This window comes from Pholcus phalangioides, unplaced genomic scaffold (genome assembly GCF_987345545.1).
Source record: "Pholcus phalangioides strain wild (caught in Gottingen) unplaced genomic scaffold, Ppha-v1.0 ptg000002l_1, whole genome shotgun sequence".
In the NCBI taxonomy this organism is placed as follows: Eukaryota; Metazoa; Arthropoda; class Arachnida; order Araneae; family Pholcidae; genus Pholcus; species Pholcus phalangioides.
This window is the reverse complement of record NW_028301595.1, coordinates 1615189-1635368: the sequence shown is the minus strand read 5'-3', so window position 1 is coordinate 1635368 and position 20180 is coordinate 1615189. Positions and strand designations below refer to the sequence as shown.

Genomic DNA, 20180 nt, shown 5'->3' with positions numbered 1-20180 from the left:
AATTCGTTAGAAGTTCTGCAGAGGAATACTGTAGTCAGAGGTGCATGTCTGGTTTAGTTGTAATCCTGCAATTTCGATAAGCAGGCACACCCAAGTCTGATATGTGCTGGATTAGCAAGAGTCTACCGTACCTTATAAATGTTATTATTATTTTTTTAGGGAGGAAATCGACATCTAAATAGACATACATAACTACAGAGCATAAAGAAATGCTGAAAATATCAAAACTAAAATGTGCAGAGCAAATGGAACAAGAATTCCGAAATAATTTCAGAATTGGTGATAATACAGAAATTATAAACGCCTTCAATGACTTTGGGCATCCTGTGACTACACCCGGGTTGTGCTGGCTAACCCATTAAGACGCCATTGATACTAAACCAAAGATTTATCTTCTGATCTGTTATTCACTCATCACAGGAGTCTGAATATATCAATGCAATACATTATGTATGTGTATAAAGCATACGAAAACTCTGATGTAAATCAGTTTTGACTTTATTTCATGAATTAAACCAAAATATAGCAAAGTTCATTCTGTGTAATAAAAATAACCAGGTGTCAATGTTCGAATGTCACAATAGTTTTCACTGATTCATAAAACTTATTTTCTTAGGAACAGAGAGAACGAAGTGATCATGATATCACTCTCGATAATTCACAAAAAATATTTTTTCTGCTCGAAAGAACTCAACACGAACAAAAGCTACACTAAATTCTTCAACTTGCAAACATTGTTATTAAACGAGGTATAAATAGATATACATATGTGAATATATATTGTGTAAAACATTCCTTTTGTCTTGAAATTTTGGATGTTACATAATTTAGAGGAATTAGAAATTTAAGTTAGAAAAATAAGCTACATCATACATAGTAAAAATATCAAAAGCAGCTGCTATTGAATCAATAAAATATATTTTCCTTTTCTTCGATACTCAGCTAACATGTTTGTACTTTGTGAACAGGTTGTATAAAACTCGCAGTGTTGACTTTAGATCCAGGTTCACGATATCTGAAATATAAGAGAAACAATTATAAACTTAAGAATCAAATTCAAACTGACAGTGAATGCATAAGAATATCCAAAGGTAATTGAAATAGTTTTCTGGTGGGTGAGTCCCATTTTAGCATAATCAAGCATCGTTAAAGTAAATAATAGCGTTAAATCTGGGTTTGACTGTTTGACATACTTCTGCCTCAAAATGCCACTGGCGGGAAACCCTCTGGATCAGTTTGTTGACAGGTGTCATCAAGTAAAGTGGTGCCACTACCAGGTAATAATTTTTTTAATGCCTCTCATTTGTTCATTGATTTCTGTGATGGATAATTCCTGAATATACAATGCAACACACTATCCTGCCTCTTACATTTGGGCTTGAATCCTGTATGTATGGGACAAATGGTAATTTTCAGCCCCCTCAATGTTTTCTTTATGTCTGAGCCTCTGATCCCATGTGTGTCCCGAGTTCTGCCAATAAATTTTGAATGAGTAATCACAAAAGAGTTATAACAAAATTCGGGCTTTACCTGCTTATGACCAATCAAAAGCAGTTACAAGCAGATGTGTGTCGCAAATCAAAAGAACCCTATCACTGCAAAATTCTTTTCATCTGTAATTCCTTGCTCAAAATCTGTTGACAGGAACTACAGGACGCACCAGAAAAATGATCAAATTCGTCAACTGTTCGACAGTTTTCCAAAATCAGTTCAAATTCTTACAATGTTTTAATCTGTTCAGAAAGTCTAGCATTGTCCTAAGACAGGTTTGTCTGCAAGAGAAAGTTTGCCTTTCCCGAAGCTGGAAAGCCACCGGTAAACTTGGGTTTTTCTCCAAAGCAGCTTCCTTATGAGTCATTTCAAGAATTACTACTGCTTCATACATGATGATTCTACCTTTAGAAAACATAATTGCGTGGTTGCATGTCTCATTCAAACTTTTCAGTCACCAGAGAAATCTACAAACAAGCAAAAGGCGTTTTGATGAAAAATTCCATCAAGTGGGACCATGGCTTTACTCCATGGCAACAGTTGGCAGATTGATGCAGAAGGTTCCCCCACAAGAAGCCTCTAATGGTGGAAGCACATACTGAGGCTGACGTGCCCACTGGAAAGCCATTCCAATTACTTTGGGCGCCCCACTCATACTTTAACAAACATGAATCTAGGCGGTGGCACAATTTAAAACTTTTCAGGCTATTTAGTCGTGTTTGTAAGTTTTCACTTGATATTTTCCTTATTGAAGTAACAAGCATCTACAGGCTATCATAAAAAAATATAGATATCTCCAGATGTCCTTACTTGAGCAAGAAAAAACTCACAAACGCTGCAGCCAAACTACTAAAATAGAGTCAGCCACAAAAGCCCCTTTGTATGCTTCAGAATTTAGGTTATTAAACCATTAAAAAAGAGAAAGAGAAGGGTTTTTAAGCCATTTGAATAACTGATAAATGTCTAAATTTTGGTTCGAATTTTAAATCCACATTTACCTTCAGGTCTGGCCTTTGGTTTTTGAAGTCCGGCATCCATCATAAGTTCAAATGCAAAAGCCACATTGTGCACTTTCTGGTCAAAAGTTGTCGGTGTCAGGTTGAAGTTATACAATGGTACAAAATACCCTTCAAGAAGTCCCATCAATAATGTCAAGTACACACCATCGTGAAACTAAAGTAAACAAATTTTTAAAAATTAGTTTTACGCCTGAACAATATAACATCAGCAAAATCTATCATAAATTAAAACTGGATCAAATAAAATCTTTTTAAAGCAGAGTATACAACATGCCATGTGATTCCAAAATGTCAAAAACCTTTTAGGACAACATAACTAAAAATTTCAAGAATATTCCTCTGGGTGCATGATACCCAAGATTTCTTCTTTACTACACACACCAACTCCAGTCACATCGCCTCATACAGCAATTTCACCACTGAACAAGTTGGGTTGAAAATGGAAATGCCATCTATTGGTAGTTGTCTTAGGCTCATTAGAGAAAAGAACTTGTTATTTGTGCTCCTTCCCCATCAAACTGTGGACCTGATGGCAACCTTCAGGCCAGTCATCTACTGGCAGTAACTTGAAGCAATAAACCAGTCGCACTCAGTTGTCCGTATTCACGAGACTGATCCTATTACACAGAAAGTAAAAAGGAAGAAAACATCATCCACTGCAAATGATCTTGAGTGAACAGCTTCAGCAGATGAGTGAGGAATCACGATAACTCTGATTAGACTGGGATTTTTGGGTCTTGTATTATCTGTGCATGTGTAGTATGGGCGTTTACTTTTTCCACAAAACTGCTTTATTTTTCCCCTCCTTCGGTGAGTCTCTCTCTTCGTGCAGACAAGTATCCCACCCTCCTTGCCCATGTGAGAATGAAAACTTAAAATGTGATAACTGCCGTTTATGGATTGGGATGGTAAGTAGTAATCAATTACATATAATTATTTATCTCTTTACAACAAGAACACTTTCTCTGAGTTTGTGTCAAATGTCTCATTAAGTATAGACATAATGAATGTTCTAAAAAATTATAGTTTTTCAATATTTCCTCAAGATTATTTAACGAGTACACTCGTCTGCATGGAGTGCAGTCGCAAACCGAGTAGTGTGTAAAAGTTGTTTTCAGTGGATGACGTCAGATGGTCTTTGTCATCTGACTCAATGTTGGCTGTTACCATTTGCATAGCTTGCATCATATTGTAGCTTCCAGTGGATGAATGGCCTCATGGTGGTAGATGTGCATCTTACTGTTGCACCACTCAGACGTTTGATACTCTGAACTAGCATAATATTGGAGGATACATTACTACTACTCGTACATGCATCACATACTCATTCCTTTGAATGTGACCCAGTTGAATCATCATGTTTTTTCTACGGAAGATTTAGAACCCACCCTTCATCTAGTGTTGAATGAACAGCGTGATTCGCCATTAATACTTTTGCACAGGTGCCTATTATGAAACGTGAAAAATTGGTAACGCGATAAAACATTTTGCCACAAAATGTCATGCAAATAAAAGAAAAAAATTGATTTTTTTTGGCTGTTGCATAGGGTGGCCATATGGCCCATTTTCCAAGTATCATTTCTATATTTTCCTGTAATTTTGACTGCTGTGAGCTTTTTAAAAAAAGATGTTTCATTACTTCCCATATTTTCAATAAAGACTACTTAAATTTTTATTATATATATATATATATATTTTGCCAACTTATAAATTACATTATGAGCACGAATATTCATCTCAAATATTTGCCAATATTTAACAAAACTGTTGAAAGTTTTTTTCATGGAATAAATTTTAATATACTGTGATTTTCAGTAACGCTTCATTTTCTGCCATTGGCAATTTTTTTAGAGATTTTAGCAACAATTGGCAACTTTGTTAATTTTTTTGTATCATATTTGATAACGACTAGCAATTTTTCGTATTTTCAATCCCAATTTTCCATACTTTTCATGGTCAGCCGGGGATTGCAAAGACTGAAAGATTTCTTTTTACTGTATAAGACCGGGGTCTTTGACCAAATGTGACCCTCAGAGCTTTTTGCTGTGGCCTGCCTACTATTTTTCAGAAAGTAGCTATTTAAGATAGAAAAACAATTGCATTACAAAACAAATTCGTTGAAGAGCGCTGGCCACTGAAATCTGTACAACTGTATTTTGAAAAGTCCAAGTTACTTTCTGGATTCAATAGTAATGCTGCACATTTACTTAATCAGACTTAATCTCAATATTGATAGATGTTTTGTTCTTTCATTTCATTCACAAAAAGAACCCAATCTTTTTACATATAGCATTAATAAAAGCCAATTGCTTAGAAGAACCTTTGCGACCGATTTGGGCGTTGTTTATAGTACCAATTTTAACGTTGCTGATCACATTAGAAATCTTTGTTTTGTTTCTTATAAAAAAACTTGGCTCACTTAAAAGAATGTCGAGAGATTTCAATGATAGTAATACTTTAATATCCCTTTTTAATACGCTTATAAGATCTAAACTGGAATATGCTTCAATTATCTGGAACCCATTTTCACTCTTGCCAAAAGAATTTTCTAAGGTATTTATATTTCAAAAAACATGGTCCTTATAACAATATTCTATCTGCCACTCATCTTCGAAACAGTTTCAATGTCATTTGTTTACAAAAACAAAGAGAGTACTTTTGCTCATTATTTTTTTCAAGAAACTGTTGACTAATGAAATTGATTGCATAGCCATTCTTAACGAAATCTGTTTCAATATTAAGTGTCACAATAAAAGATCACGTTCACCCGACTCTGGAGTTCTGTTCGCAAGTATGGAGCCCTTACAAAATCAAGGACATACAGCTCCTCGAAAAGCCACAGAGGTCGTTTACTAAACGAATACCTGGCATGAGCGGTCTATCTTATTGCCAGAGACTTCAATTTCTGGGTTTACACTCACTGGAATGGCGTAGAATCGCTGCAGATCTGAAGATGTGCTACAAACTAGTCCACCAAATTGTTTATCTACCATCGAGAGAGCCTTTCTTTGAGATCATAGACAGGCGAGTTAACCTACGTAGGCATCGCTTCCAAATAAGAATACCAATGGCTAGAAGGGATTGCTTTTTCCACGGATATAGATGCCGTGTGGCAAGAATATGGAACAGTCTTCCATCAGAACTTGTATGTGCCTCCTATGCAAGATTCGCTTCCACTATTGGGGATTTCGACCTGACTCCGTATGCGAAGTGCTTCCCGTACTGACTATTTTTTTTTTTTTTCTTCCAGTATAAGTGCATTTCATGCCTTCTGGGTTTATTGTAAATAAATAAAATAAACAGATTTTCCAAATTTTACAATGAGCTTCCCTGACATCTGGATATTTTTCATCCGTCTGTAACCGACTTTAGAAGATTTTTGCTGTGATTACTGTGTATATATATCTTTGAGTAGAATTTTTGCATTTTGCATAATTTTTGTTACTTTTTATTTGTCTTTTGTGTACTTTATCATGTTGTCGTTTTTTCCTATTTTGTGCTAATTTTTATTTTTACTGCAAGCTGGAATTGGGTTTAAACCTGTAGCTTTGTATTTTAAATAAATAAATAACAGAATTTACAGAAATATGTTGAAAGCATCTTAATACAAAAAATAATTTTAGAATTATTTAAAAAAAAATAATTTTATACTTGATGAAAATTTATAATTAATGAAAAAAATAGCTACAGCACGACAAAGAAATTACTTCAGAATTATTGAGAGTAATTTCAGAACTGTTAAGAGCTCAAGAAAAAATTAAGCATTTGTGAAAGAAATAATTTCATATAATTGAGAATTTACAATTATCGAAAAAATAATTTCAGAATTATTGGCAAAAATATCAAAATTAATGAAAAAATAATCAGAGAACTCTCGAGTCAAATTTCAGAATAAAAAAAATCTGTATTAGTGAAAAAAATTATTTCAAAATATATAAAAATTCAAATTTAATGAAAGAAATCATTTCTGTGAGAGAATAAAAGTGTTCAATAATTTGGGAAACCTTGTTCAACAATGCAGAATACCACAATATGACTTAAGTTACTCGAAGGTTTCATGGAAATTTATAATTTGGCCTGCAATGTCTGAAAGGTTGAAGACCCCTAGAATAAGACAATTATTCTGGATACTAGGTGATGGTTCAAATAATGTTGACTGTGCTTATGCACAAGTTGCCACTACTTTCTTTCCAACACTCACTGAGCGAAAGAAAAAAAAACACATAAATTCAGAATGAGATAAAAAATATAGAAAATTTTTAAATTCACCTGATTGTCTAAATCTGTCACCTCCAAGTTAATCCTGTTCAGATGTTTGTTGACGAAAGTGACCAACGACTAAAAAAAGAGGACAGATTGAGGTTAGAAAAAGTTCATCCAATCTTTATGTAGAATTTGATCATAATACAAGGTTTGTTGAAAAATATCTGACCATAATTTTTCTTGTGTGAATCAATGAAGCTAGAGAGATGTGGTTTGGTGCACATATGTAAGCAATCTAGCGCACATGCGTGAATTTTTTCCTGCCGGCAGGAAGTGTAAGTGAATGTAAGGAAGTGTAAGTGAGAGCCATGTCACATTTTCGTTTTTGACAAATTTAAATACAAGGGCAAAAAGGCAAATTGCCCAACGAGGTGGCTGAAAAAAATTTGCTCAAAAAATATGGATGTCAAACATATTAATAGTAGGAAAAACTTGAACAATGCTACTGCATTAAATTTGTGTGAAGTTTGATGATTGTGGAATAATCCGCAAGATTCAACAGACCTTTAGAGATAAAGAAAGGCACCATACCAATAAAGGAGTGATACAATGGCTTCAATGATAGCTGAACCTTGATAGAGAGTGAAGTATGTTCTGGCAGGCCCTCAACTTCCAGAAATGAGATCGTCATTGACCAAGTGAGGACTCTGGTGATGTAGGATCATCGAATTATGATCAGAGAACTTGTAGATAGGGCATGCATTAGCATTGGATTTGTTCATTACATTTTGACTGACGATTTTGTCTTCAGAAGATGCAATGTCAATGTCATGCTGACCATCTTCTACGAATCCAGTGACAGGGTTCATCACGAGTAAGCACCGCAAGGAGTACTATCAAGAAGTTCTTCATAAGAATTGGCAGTTCCATGGAGATTAATGTAGTAGCATTGTTCAAGTTTTTCCTGCCATTTTATCAAAAACAAAAATGTGATTGTGCTCACTTATACTTCCTCACTCATATACAGTCTGCTGGCAGGAAACAATTCAAGCATGCGCACAAGGATTTCCTAAAATTTGCACCAAACCACACCTCCATAGCTTCATTGGTACATACAGGAAAAATTATGGTCAGGTACTTTTTGAACAAACCTTACATACTACTACTATTTAACTGTAGTTATATGAACATCCCATTCCTGTGTGGAATTTCTAATGAATCGGCACATGCTGGAATGTGTGTAATGAGTGTATGTGTAGCCCCCTAACATATTTATGTTCTTAGAGTATGCTTTGTTTCATAATAAAAACAGCTTCACAGAAATTATCTGAGTGAATATGGACCAGACATAACTTGGATAATCGAAACATTGGATAATATGGACCTTACTGAATTTTGAGATACATTTGAAGAGACCAGAAAAAATACTTATAAAAGTGCATTACAATGTATGGTGAATGAAAAGATCTAATTGTGGCTGTGAAAAAATCCAATACTCTTCAATGAACGACCAAAATACTACAACCCCCCACCCCTCCACCCATATTGAAAGAGCAGTCAAAATTCAGGTTTGATGCCTCCTGGTCCAGACATCCACCTCCACCCCGTAATGTGCCTGTGTCACATTCAAGATTTTTCAAGAAAGTAACAAATTGCAATTCAACCTTTGTGGAGTTTTAAATTGAATTAATTTTTCCCTGATTATCGGGATACATACTTTCTTAACAACTTGTAATTTATCAGGAGCATGATCGAACAAAGTATCAAAGGCATCTCTTTCTGAAAAATTAAAAAAACAAACATAATTTTCAATGTGAAATAATCATAATAGCTAACACGAACCTCATAAAGCATCAAAAAGGGACATATACAATGGACAACATACTACTACATTCAAAAAATCTCAAACTTATTTCATAATGGAAGAACGAATACAAATAGAACCTGTTTATTTGGGGTTTCCTCCAAAGTAATTATCCCGTGCAATTATGAATTTTTGCCATCGTTCATACACAGATGTGGATACAGATTGCAAGCCTCCTTTTGCCACATCCTCCAGTGCCTTCATTGCTGCTTGCTGCACGAAAGCACTGTTCGGAACTTGAGAATCATTGCCTCTTAACCAAATTCATTATCTGAGGGGTGAAAGAAAAAGTAAGAGGGCAAGATCAGGGGAATAAGCTGATTGTTGAAGTATCAGAATGTGATGTTTTGACAGGTAACCTGACATCAGGAAGGGCCTGTGAGCTGGTGCACTGTTATGATGGAGCATCCACAACTTAGCCTTCCAAAGATCTCGTCACTTGCATCTCACTGAATCATGCAGATGTTTAAAAACTCACAGATCGCTCCAGGAGTCAGATTACCCATCAAAACATCACATTCCGATACTTCAAACAACCAGCTATTTTCCTTGATGTTGCCTCATGTAATTTTTTTCTCTGATAAAGAATTTGCTTAAAGGACCACAATTCACAGGTTCCAAAGAAGTGCAGCGAGAAGCGATGAAGGCATTGGAGAATGCGGCAAAAGGAGGATTGCAATCCGCATCCACATCTGTGTATGAACGATAGCAAAAGTTCATAACTGCATGGGATAGTTACTTGGAAAGAAACACCAAATAAAGAGGTCCTATCTGTATTTATTCTTCCGTTCTAAAATAAGTTTATGAACTTTTTGAATATACTAGTACGATTGCTCTACCACAGACATTAGCACATGGAATCGTATGGAGAAAAGCAAAAAAAGAAATTTTTGAACTCACCTACTCGTAAACCCAAATCACTGAAATGAGAAAATGAGCCGAGAATTATCTTTAGCAAAATATTTGGCATACAAATGTTATTTGCAACCGTTTTAGATATAGAGCTTGTAAAAATAAACTTTTGCATACATACTATAAGCTAAGATAGATGTGAAAACTTTGAGCATCTGTGGCACTCTTGATAATTAAAATGGAACTTTAAATATTTAGCGGCACCTGTACCAGATTGCTAGGCTTTTAGTGGCTCCCCAAAGTGTGCCATTATACATTAGTTAAAAATCTCTATTGCTATCTTATTATTTTCTGTGAAATTTCTTATATCACTTATAGTTGATGCAGGAGTAGCTCTTGGAAAATGCGACCCGTGTGGCTGCCACCCAACCATAGTTGAAAGGGCAAAAAAAAAGTAGTCAGGTGGTGGGGAAATAGATTTAGCAGGAGAAATACAAAAATTCCTATAAAAAATTGGAAATTTTTTTCTTGAGCTGCTCCTAATGCCATGTGGCCAATCTTTTTTCTAATATTCTCACTCACACAGTGAAAACGTTAAGAGTGAACATTGGTCATGGCATCAGGGGGCAGTTCAAGAAAAAAAAAATTTATTTCATATTTTTAAACTGTTTATTAGGTAGCCAATTCTTTTAAGATGTTCAGTCCCAATGAAAGACGTAGTCAGAATGAAGGAGCATCTGTGGTGGTCAGAGTTGTTTCCTTAACTTCAGTATTCTTTCATCATAATTGTTGTTGCCATGGGCGTAGGCAGAATTTTCTGGGGGAGGGGGTGTTCAGATTTTTTCCCTTCTGGAGGGGGTTACGCTTTTTCCTGCAAAATAACACTATAATCTTGGCTCTCGGGGATTAGAACTCCAAACACCCCCTTTGCGTACGTCAATGGTTGTTGCTATCCGTTGTTTGTGACATCATATGTCCAGCTTGACCCCCTTCGAATATCTTTGTCATAACGACACAAAAACAATGCTTTCCATTTTATTACCCTACCACATTTTCATTTTGAAAAAAACCATTTGAATGATATGCTGAACATATAACATCACAAACAACAGATGGCAACAACTATGGCGTCAAAACTAAGAATAAAAATGCTGAAGTGAAGGAAACAACTCTGACCACCACAGACGCTCCCTCACTCTGGCAATGGCTTTTTGTTAGGACAGAAAAACGTCTGTTTTTCCACCTTGATAACTGCAACCATGAGTGCAAAAACCATGTATTGGTGTTCCCTCTTTTGTCTTTATCTCATGTTGTCAATAGTTTTGGTCTTCTACAGTTTCAGACAAAGTTATTCATTTTGATTAATGAAAACAATTTTTTTTTCTCACTTACTCATAGGTTGATGTCAGTTCCTCTGCAACAGTTCTAGTATGCAACATACCATCCCTTTTCTGAAAAATTTAATTTAAAAAAAAACCAATTAAATATGTATTACAATTTGATTTTGCAAAGACTACATACTAAATATATCAGTACATTAGAAAATTTCCATAACTTTTTAAATATTTAATTTGCCCAAATGTAAGAAATGCACTGTTCCCCACAGAGTAAGCAAAAAAGTACCAAGCAACAAACCTACCGGAGCTGGGTACCATCCGGATTAAGCATGTACAGTGTATATGCAAATTTCATGATTGCGAGCCATTCAAAATATTCTGTCGCAAGCAAATCATATGAATCAATCATCAACAGTGTTCAAATGTGTCAAATTTTGCATCCTGCTAGGAAAATCTTCACCCAAGAATTTTCAAATGATTAAGGCTAAAAACAGTGCAGCTGCGAGCAAAGCAAAAAATGAAAAGGATAGAGAAGCAAGATAACGATATAGCCACAAGCAAGGAACGTAGCACACATAGTGGAGGTAATTGATATAGCAGAGTTATCGAGAAAAAAAATGCACACACAATCGGTTGTTTTTTTTCATTAAAGAATCTGCTACAGTTTTGGAATTAGCAAAAATTTTGAAATTCTAAGAACCAACGCTCAGATATCACTTTATAAAAAAAAAATATATATATGGTGTGGGTGAACATCACTATTTTTAAGGATAAGTACAGAAATATTCCACTCCTATTTTGGTCGCCCTTTTCCTAACACCCTTTACCGTGGCACTTGGGACTGAGAATTTTCAGACAAATCAATTGTATTTTCTACTAAATTTATAGGTGCCAAAAATGGAAAAATACAAAGTTTATCAAAGAGCCTTCCAGATCGTTGATAAATTTGGAATTCTTTTGAAATTTTTCAGTTTCGTCATCTGAAGAGAATCGAGAGCCTCTGGGCAGTTGATGCTCAGGGGCACTATCTGACTGAAATTGCCAGTCTAGATATTCGCCATCGAAAATCATAGTAGCAGATCTCATAATTATATGGTTCCGGGCCGTGCCAGGGCAAGGAATGGATTAGAATGGCAGTGTACAGTTTGGATCCTTGCCAGCCTCATCATTGTGTGCCGGGAAAATATTTGCTTTTTTCTGTGAATGTCTGTTAGTTTCATTTTTTTCACACAACCAAGAACATAATTATTGATACACAAAAGAAACTGACATGACAATATTTTAGAATCAAATACAAAGCATTTACTATCTAATCATGTTTGCTTACTTTTTTAATATAATTTATGGAAAACATTGTTATATATCCAGTTACATGGTTGTATTGGAGTTAGGTTATAACGCAGAGAGTAAAAAATACCCAAGCCCATATTTAGCGTCTACTGTGCTTGAGAAATGAAAAACAAATTTCCTTGTTCTCCACCAACAATGTGTTAACATTATAGTACTTGTAAATGAAATAAACCAAATATACAGACATGAATAGAAAATAAATGACAGTCGATACTTATTATAATGACCCCTCTTCGTTAAATGGATGTTGTATTGGGAATTCATTATATCGAACGTTTTAAAAAACCATAACGTTTAGATTCTCCGGAAAAATTTTATATTCTATTGATGGAACAAAGATAATTCTTTTATTTTGCAATAATGTTGCAAGGAAATGTATCTGGCTGGAAAAAAATTAAATTACATACATAATACAGTATGTTAATCATACTTACGAAAATACTGTATATGACCTAAACCTACATTTATTTTTTTACTGCATGCAGTAAACAAATAAATTTTGCAGCAATAAATAAATAAAAAATTTTTTACTGTACTTGCCTATTTTTCCATTGAGAAATTAAGTAAAATTGCTCAATAAAATTTAGAATGAGATACAAAATCAAGCACAAGCGAAGTAGGTGCGAATCATCATGCGAGATTATAGCAGAATAGAATAAGGAAATCGGGGGGGGGAAGAGGGGAGAAACACCACCATCCAGTCAACTTACACGACCACAGTGAGTCTTTGGTTCACCCCATTTCCAGACATGGCGCTAGTTAACTACCAAGCTTTCCATAGACGTGAAAACGCTTTATCTTCAAACCATCTATGTTTCATACATTGTTTTCTGCAAGCATCGAAGGTCAAGGTCAAACTCACTCGATGAAGGATTGTGTCCATTTCTTTTCAAAAAAGCAGGGGCCTAAATGTCGAGTTGAGTTTGGTCGTTGTAATGGACAGAATATTTACTGGTCATTATATTGGATGAAAAATGACATAGTGTAGTGGAAATAGGAATATGTTTGGAACCTGTCATACTGGTCAATATAATGGGATGGTAGTTGTAACAGATGGTCATTACAACAAGAGTCGACTGTACTATGACAGGGCTTGACAAATCCAAGAAAAATTTAGGCACTAGCCAAATTTCTTAAGAGCCAAGCATACCTTTCCCCACAAAAAATGACCTAAGACCAGTCTTTTTCTACTTTTCTGGGACTTATTGACAGCCTTCTTATTTTTGCATCCATGCTGACATAAATTCTGAAAATTTTGTGTAATCCTGAAACTCTTATTTAGCTAATGGAAAATTTCAGGCATCAACACCAATTTTTCAGTAGCCATGGCAACCTGACACCTGGGATTTGTCAAGTTCTGTACTGTGACATACATAAATTTGAGCATGATATAAATTAAGAAAGCAAAACATTTTTAGTCTGCCACCTCAGAAAAATGGAAGTTGGTTACCACTCGCAAGCCATCAACAGGTATGTTGAAAAATACTTTTTAGGTACACCTTTCACAGGTAAAGAGGTTGTGCACCCCCTTAAATAAATAGTCATGTAAATGATTGCTAATCTAAAAAAAAAATCTCACCTGCACAACTACAACGTTAACCACAACATTTTCTGGTAATCTAATTGGAGCTCTGAAGTGTCGAGCCAATGCAACTAGCAAATGCAAGATTGCAATAACATTCTTCGAGTGGATGCCTGTGGGAATAGAAAATAGAAAGAAACATGTGCCTTAATAAGCTGTAATGAAACGACCAGGGAGAAAACAATGTCTCATTGAGAAGAAAGGGCAGGTATGGTTAACACTTTGGTTTTTTTGTTGTGTCAAGTACTGCATGTTTATTTTATAGCCAATGTTCAAAGTCTTTTACTATGAGCCACACTTAGCAAAACACTTTGCTAAGTGTGGCTCATAGTACACTTAGCATGCATAGCACATGCACACTAAGTATTCATTGCATTAAGACCGGCTCCCAAACTACACTTATGAATTGCTGTAGCTGCTAAGGGGGCCATTCAAATTATTTGATTAGAATTACGTCAGCAGATTTTCAGCCATTCTGATCCCTCTACCCCTTGTCAGTAAAAACTCTGACTCCCTCTCCTTCTTGTCGTTTAATTTCTTGAAATTAATTTCATCAGCTCTGCCTCCCCCAATGCATATTGGAGATCAGAAACAAAAGTGGGGGGGGGGGGTGATGGGAATAAAAAATTTATTTTTGAAGCAAAAAAAATATTTTTAAAAATTAAAATATCGAAGAGAAATACCTTTATACATGTTATTATAATTCTGTTAATTTCAATGTTATTTGGAGGCTAAGAATTCAAAAAAATTTTATTCAAGAAATTCATTGTGACCCACACCCATAAGTCTTTTGTGCCCCCTCTAAAGGCTGATCCTGCGTATGCTTCTGATTGGATTGCCCTATGAGAATATAATAAATAGGGAGTTGGCTACACCACTGTCTGACGCTGCTGCAGTGAAATTTCCTACGTATGCACGGGAATTAATTTTCACATGATTATAGACTACTACTAAACCATACATGCACCTCACCTATATATTTCTCTGTGGAACTTCTAATAAATTGGTACAAATTGAAATGTGTGTGAGCGTGTTGTGAATCTAACGTGAAGTTTATTTCTGTGTAATGCTTGTTATGTGTAGAGTTGCTGCCCATCTGCCATCAATTTTTCTAACTATGAGTGAAGTGTAATGATTGAATAATTGTATCATTTTAGGCCTGTTGCTCTCTGTGGCGAGGTTTTTAATGGGGAAATCGGCTAACATTCATGCCTTGAAGTTGGGGACCAAAGAAAGCCAACCACCACTGTAGTGACAATAGGATCCAAACCTGGGTAGTCATGGAGCGAGTCTGTCACTATAACCACTTGACCACTACGGCAGCCACAATTATAGACTGAACACACTGTATCTTTAGCTTGTGCTTTAAGTTTACTAATTACTGGTTTAAGTTAAGCATTAATCAAAAGAGTGCTATAGATCAGTGATTCTCAACCTTGGCAAGCCCACGGCCCAGTTTCATTAATTTTTGGGAGTGAAAGGCCCAGTCAAACACAAGATAAACAACATATGAATGAGGAAAAATGAAACGGCTGATCATTCGTGGCCCGGTATGAATGAGGCAAGGGCCCGGTACTGGGACACGGCCCAGCGGTTGAGAAACACTGCTATAGATTGTTGTGGCTAGTTCTGTGTGGTGCAAAGTACCTAGCATTGAATTCTTGTCGTCTTTATCATCGTTTCGCTAAATTCCAGAGATGTTGATCAGTCAATGGCAAGATGGTTGCTCGAAAACAATTATTTTAGTAATTGGAGTAATTACTTTCTCTTCAGCTATCGATGCGATTAATAAAATTATTGCTGATGAGTCTGGTCTTGGCTAGGCAATGATTGCAATTTTTTTTCTGAGTGCAAGGTGGGCCCACACCAAGTGCAATAAAGTATTTCAGGATAATAAATAGACCAAAACGTTTGCTTCTTTTTTGATATCCCACCTACGCACAAACCAGTTGCGGTCACAGAGCTTTCCATCATACAAGAAAATTGTTTTCACAAGTAGTAGTTTCCTCGCTTGCCTGTAAATCATAGCAGCTTGTTTTCTTGTCCACATGACATAGAAGCATAGATGGCACAGGTGAAGGGGGGGGGGGGTGGCAATTCATCATCGACAAAAAATTATCATTAGCAAAGGCAGCAGAGCGAAAGTAGGCAATTTCCTCCGATCATCATGCACACACTCATGGGTGGCGGTCTGAGAGGTCTACTAGAGAAGGAGGTCTATAGAGGACTTATCAATAGGGGAAGGTTATGAATAACAGGCAGTATTAGTGGCACATTCTTCTCTTTGAAACACTATACCCACTTAGAAAGTAGACCTTTTCTGGATATTATGCTGAGGCGAACTCTGAAAGAAAACTCATCTGGTCTGCACCAGGAATCAAACCCAGGTCTTCTTGCAAATAGGACAATCGCACTTGCAAGAGATCCTAGGTTCAATTGCTGCAGAGACCAGATGACTTTCAGTCCAGATGAACAGTTTCCCTGATGCATTGGGGTGAGAATAAGCCATTTCACTATACTCACTGTCAACATTCCACTTTTGCTGATGATAGCTGCTTTGCCCGAGGATTTTGTTAGCGGCATCAAGAACCCGCTTCAGCTTCAATTTCTGTCCTTCTTCTGACTGGGTCACTTCTACTACATCCAACTTAACATCTGTCAATTTCTCTGAAGAGTCAGGAAAAAAAAATCATAAATTGAAAATGCGGTCTCAAAGTAATCTTACAAATTCTTCATTTTCCCATTTCTGTAAACATATTTCATGTTCATTCTGTAAATATTCATTCAATATTTACAGGTTTATCAGCACACGCTGTTTGTAAAGAAAAAAATTCATGAAAAAATATACATTTGATTTTGAACTCACCTAAAAGCTTTTGAAGAACTTGACCGTCGTACAAGTCCTCTTCAATATCTTTCACAATTATCCTATGGTTGGCGAGCTCATCGTTTATCCACTCGATAAGAACAGATACGAGTTCCTTCAGTTTCGGGTCATCGTAAGAGCTCGGTTCTATCATGGATCTCTCTTCATATTCGTCTACGGCAAATATCAATTACAAAATTACACGCATGAAAAGTTTTCCCACAAATAAATTGTAAATTACAGCACCTGCACAAAATGAAAGTTCAGTTAAGCATAACTGAATGGAGGAGGAATGGAATTACCCAAAATATAATCTTGCGGAGGAAGATCAGGATGCGTGGGACTTCCCGGAGAATCGATGGCATATTTTCCTTCTTCTGTCAATTCGTTGACTGCATCACAGAAACAAAGCAAAGAGGAAGAAAAAGACAACATATAAAAAAATTAGATTGCATATATGATTATTAAAAAAAAATTCTGAAGAAAAATTAAAATTCAGAGATACTCATATGTCTGCCAGTGAAAGTTTCATAATATTCACCTGGTGTCCATGATGTGATTTAGAATCAAATGACCAATAGTAATGAGGTCATCAATTACAGTGGAACTTTGGTTAATGAGCTTAATTCATTCTGTGAACGTGCTCAACATCTGAATCACTCGTATATCAAATCGAACTTACCCATAGGAAAATATGGAAACTCTGAGCGGATTTTACATAAAAGGAACCAAGTGCCATTAAATCAAAGCTGAGAAAAAGCTATTTAAAGTTATCTTCGATTCAGTTATCTCTTCAGTTTGGTAGTTGGTTCAAGTGCATCATAGCCTATATGCCACTTGGCTCTATTTAGATAAAAAATCTCATATAAAAGTCGTCCAATTGTTCATTCACATAAAAAAAAATGACTAATAAAACAACATTTAATTAATATTACAACACAATAATATCAATACAATTAATATTGTAATACAAAATACATTAACGTCATAAATAAACATACAATACAATGTTTAGAAATTAACTTACCCTAAATGACAAAAGAGGATGTCTATTGCTTAGGATGATTTACGGACTCTATTGCTTGTAAACTTGTTCTTTTTGTGTGACTTTGGAAAAAAAACATAGCCAATGGCACTTCATTTTGCCTCCTTTTATAGGATTTCTTGAAAATGAGATATCACATTGTCATTGGCCTGATTCACTGCTCGCACTGCTATACATTTACTTGGGTGGTTTTTAACTACAAAATTTTGCACATGTTCCCACATTTTACACACCTCTCTAGTCTCATTTGAAGTGAGAATATGAGGGGCGTATGGGGAAGCATTCACACTCCCCCCCCCCCCCCCCAGCATCAAAGGTTAAGTTGACTGATCTAATGAACATACTGTGTATATAAATGAATTGACATCATCATCGTGCCTTTCCCCCAGACTTTCAAGTCTATTTCCACCTATGAGTGAAAGATTCCTCCTCATTTCTCTTCCTTAAACAAGATCCCATCCATAAGCTCTTGCTGTTGCATGTAATGGAGTGCCATCAGTTCATCTGTGCTCAACTCCTAGCCACGTTCTCCTAGATGTTAGTTAGATATACTAGTTCTTGAATGTCATGTTCATTCGCCTCCAGTCCCATGATCCTTCCCCAAGGACACATCTCTTTGACAACTGGAGGTTCCTGTTCATGGGGTAGCCCCCAAAAGTGGTGTTCAATAATGCAATCAGCCCCAATTTCCTCCAAGCAAAGGTAAAAAAGACCCCTGTAAGTGCACATGTGCATAGGTACAATACTATATACATTTAGTTTTGTATTTTAAACAGTCAACACTAGCATGTGTGTTCATTTTTCGAGTAAGGCACACTGACAATAATACGTGTGTGGGTGAAAGCTAAAAACCATTGGCTCAGTTGTAATAATGTGAAACTAAATAAACAATGCGCAAAAGTTTTGCTCATAATGCAAATCATCGTTCATTAACGAAACAAAATTTATGGACAGTACGCTGCAAAATGTATCGATTCTCATTTAATACACATTTTAAGTCTATGGTAGAAACTTGATGTGGAAGAGTAAATAATCTTTTACTTGATATGTGATCGTGATAGTAAAACCTAATGCACCAAATTCCCAATGCATTTTGACACTCTATAGCAGTGGTTCTCAACCTTCTTTGACTTGCGGAGCCCTTTTAAGTAAAAATATTCTATGGCGGAGCCCCGTAGACTAATTTTTTAATTATTCATCAAAGTTACTGATACATGTTTACTATTTAAAAATATTTATAATTATTTTTTTCACTTTTACTATTTTTTTATATTTTCCTCGAGCGGCCGCGGAGCACCGGTTGAGAACCGCTGCTCTATAGGATTGCTCCGACCTATGTCGCAGATTTCAGCATATTCTGCTTTGGGGGGATATATTTCCTACATTCATCCCCAGCAAGTCAATGTCGCAAGTGAATATGTCACGTGACTGAAACACATAGCCAATCGCAGCCATGCCTACGATTAGGACGGATAAAGTCCTGTGATCTTTAGATCTTCAGCTTCATTGGCCTTGTGTGCCCAGGCAGTTGCACTTAACACCCGGGCATGGCTTCATGAAAAGGATATCTAGTTTAAATTTCAGAAGGCAAGCATGTAAATCAGTAGGTAGGCATTTCTAGCCAGGTAGAGGGCCCTCAGAAAAATCAGTTTGCCCGGAGGCACAACCCAGGGAAAGAATGGGAGAGCAGACAGAGTTTTCAGAGTTATTTTGAGGTTTATTTTATTTTTTTCGAGAAGGATTTCAAATGAGTGTTTCCAATTACATCATCTCTTTTTTCGACAAAAATAATAATTTTCGACTTGATATCTTTATCAAAATTACGGGGGAGGGGTGGAGGACACGGGGCCCCTCGACCCCACCTGAAGATGTCCAATGAAATGAAACAGTCTTTTTCCCCAGCACACATTTTGCATCCAATCAATATCATTGTGACCATATAAGGTAAACAAGTGCATATGGCCACCGCCTATGAAAACTATTTATAATTATACCCCGAGCGTACCGTACGAGAGAAAAGAAACGTTATTGTACGTGACGAACGTACCTTCCTTGATCTTCTTGCGGCGTCCGAGGGTACCCAGGTACTCCAAGAAGGACTCATCTTTCTTGCGTTGAGGGGTCTGGGGCCTCGGTGACTTCGGTCTCGGCGACGCCATCTTTGTAAACACCTACGCGTTGCCAGGCGCAACGCCACGGCCTTTCCCGTTTTCATCTCTTCATACCTTTCACGTTACGCATTTCCCCTGAGTCACGATACTTTTGAAAAATTCCGCTAGGTGTGACAGCAGCAGATACAAAAAAAAAAAATCTCTCAAGCATATCATGACCATATGACCTGTATTTTCTGGAACATTGTCACGTTTTTTTTCATGGGTGGTGATTTAACTGACCATATTTTCTCGGAAGAAATACGGAAATTGAGACTCCAAATACGGGAAAATACGGGACATTGCCAATTATCGCCAAAAATGACGCCAAAAGTAAACAAAGTTGCAAAATATTGGAGAAATGGCTAAAAATTTCAAAACGGCGGGAAATAAAGCATTACTGCAAATTGCAGTGGATTTA

General features: G+C 36.3%; 1 protein-coding gene across 1 annotated transcript; it reads right to left on the bottom strand.

Annotated features, from left to right (window-relative positions):
- Positions 1–480: 480 nt before the first annotated feature.
- On the bottom strand, positions 481–19817 carry parvin (beta-parvin). Its single transcript, XM_089236904.1, has 11 exons — positions 19657–19817; positions 16867–16956; positions 16565–16738; positions 16222–16365; positions 13696–13811; positions 10822–10880; positions 9478–9497; positions 8431–8492; positions 6780–6848; positions 2490–2664; positions 481–1015 (listed from the first exon to the last, which is right to left on the bottom strand). Exons 1-11 carry the CDS (start codon positions 19766–19768, stop codon positions 939–941), a joined length of 1098 nt encoding a protein of 365 aa, XP_089093030.1. The 5' UTR covers positions 19769–19817; the 3' UTR covers positions 481–938.
- Between the last annotated feature and the right edge of the window lie 363 nt (positions 19818–20180).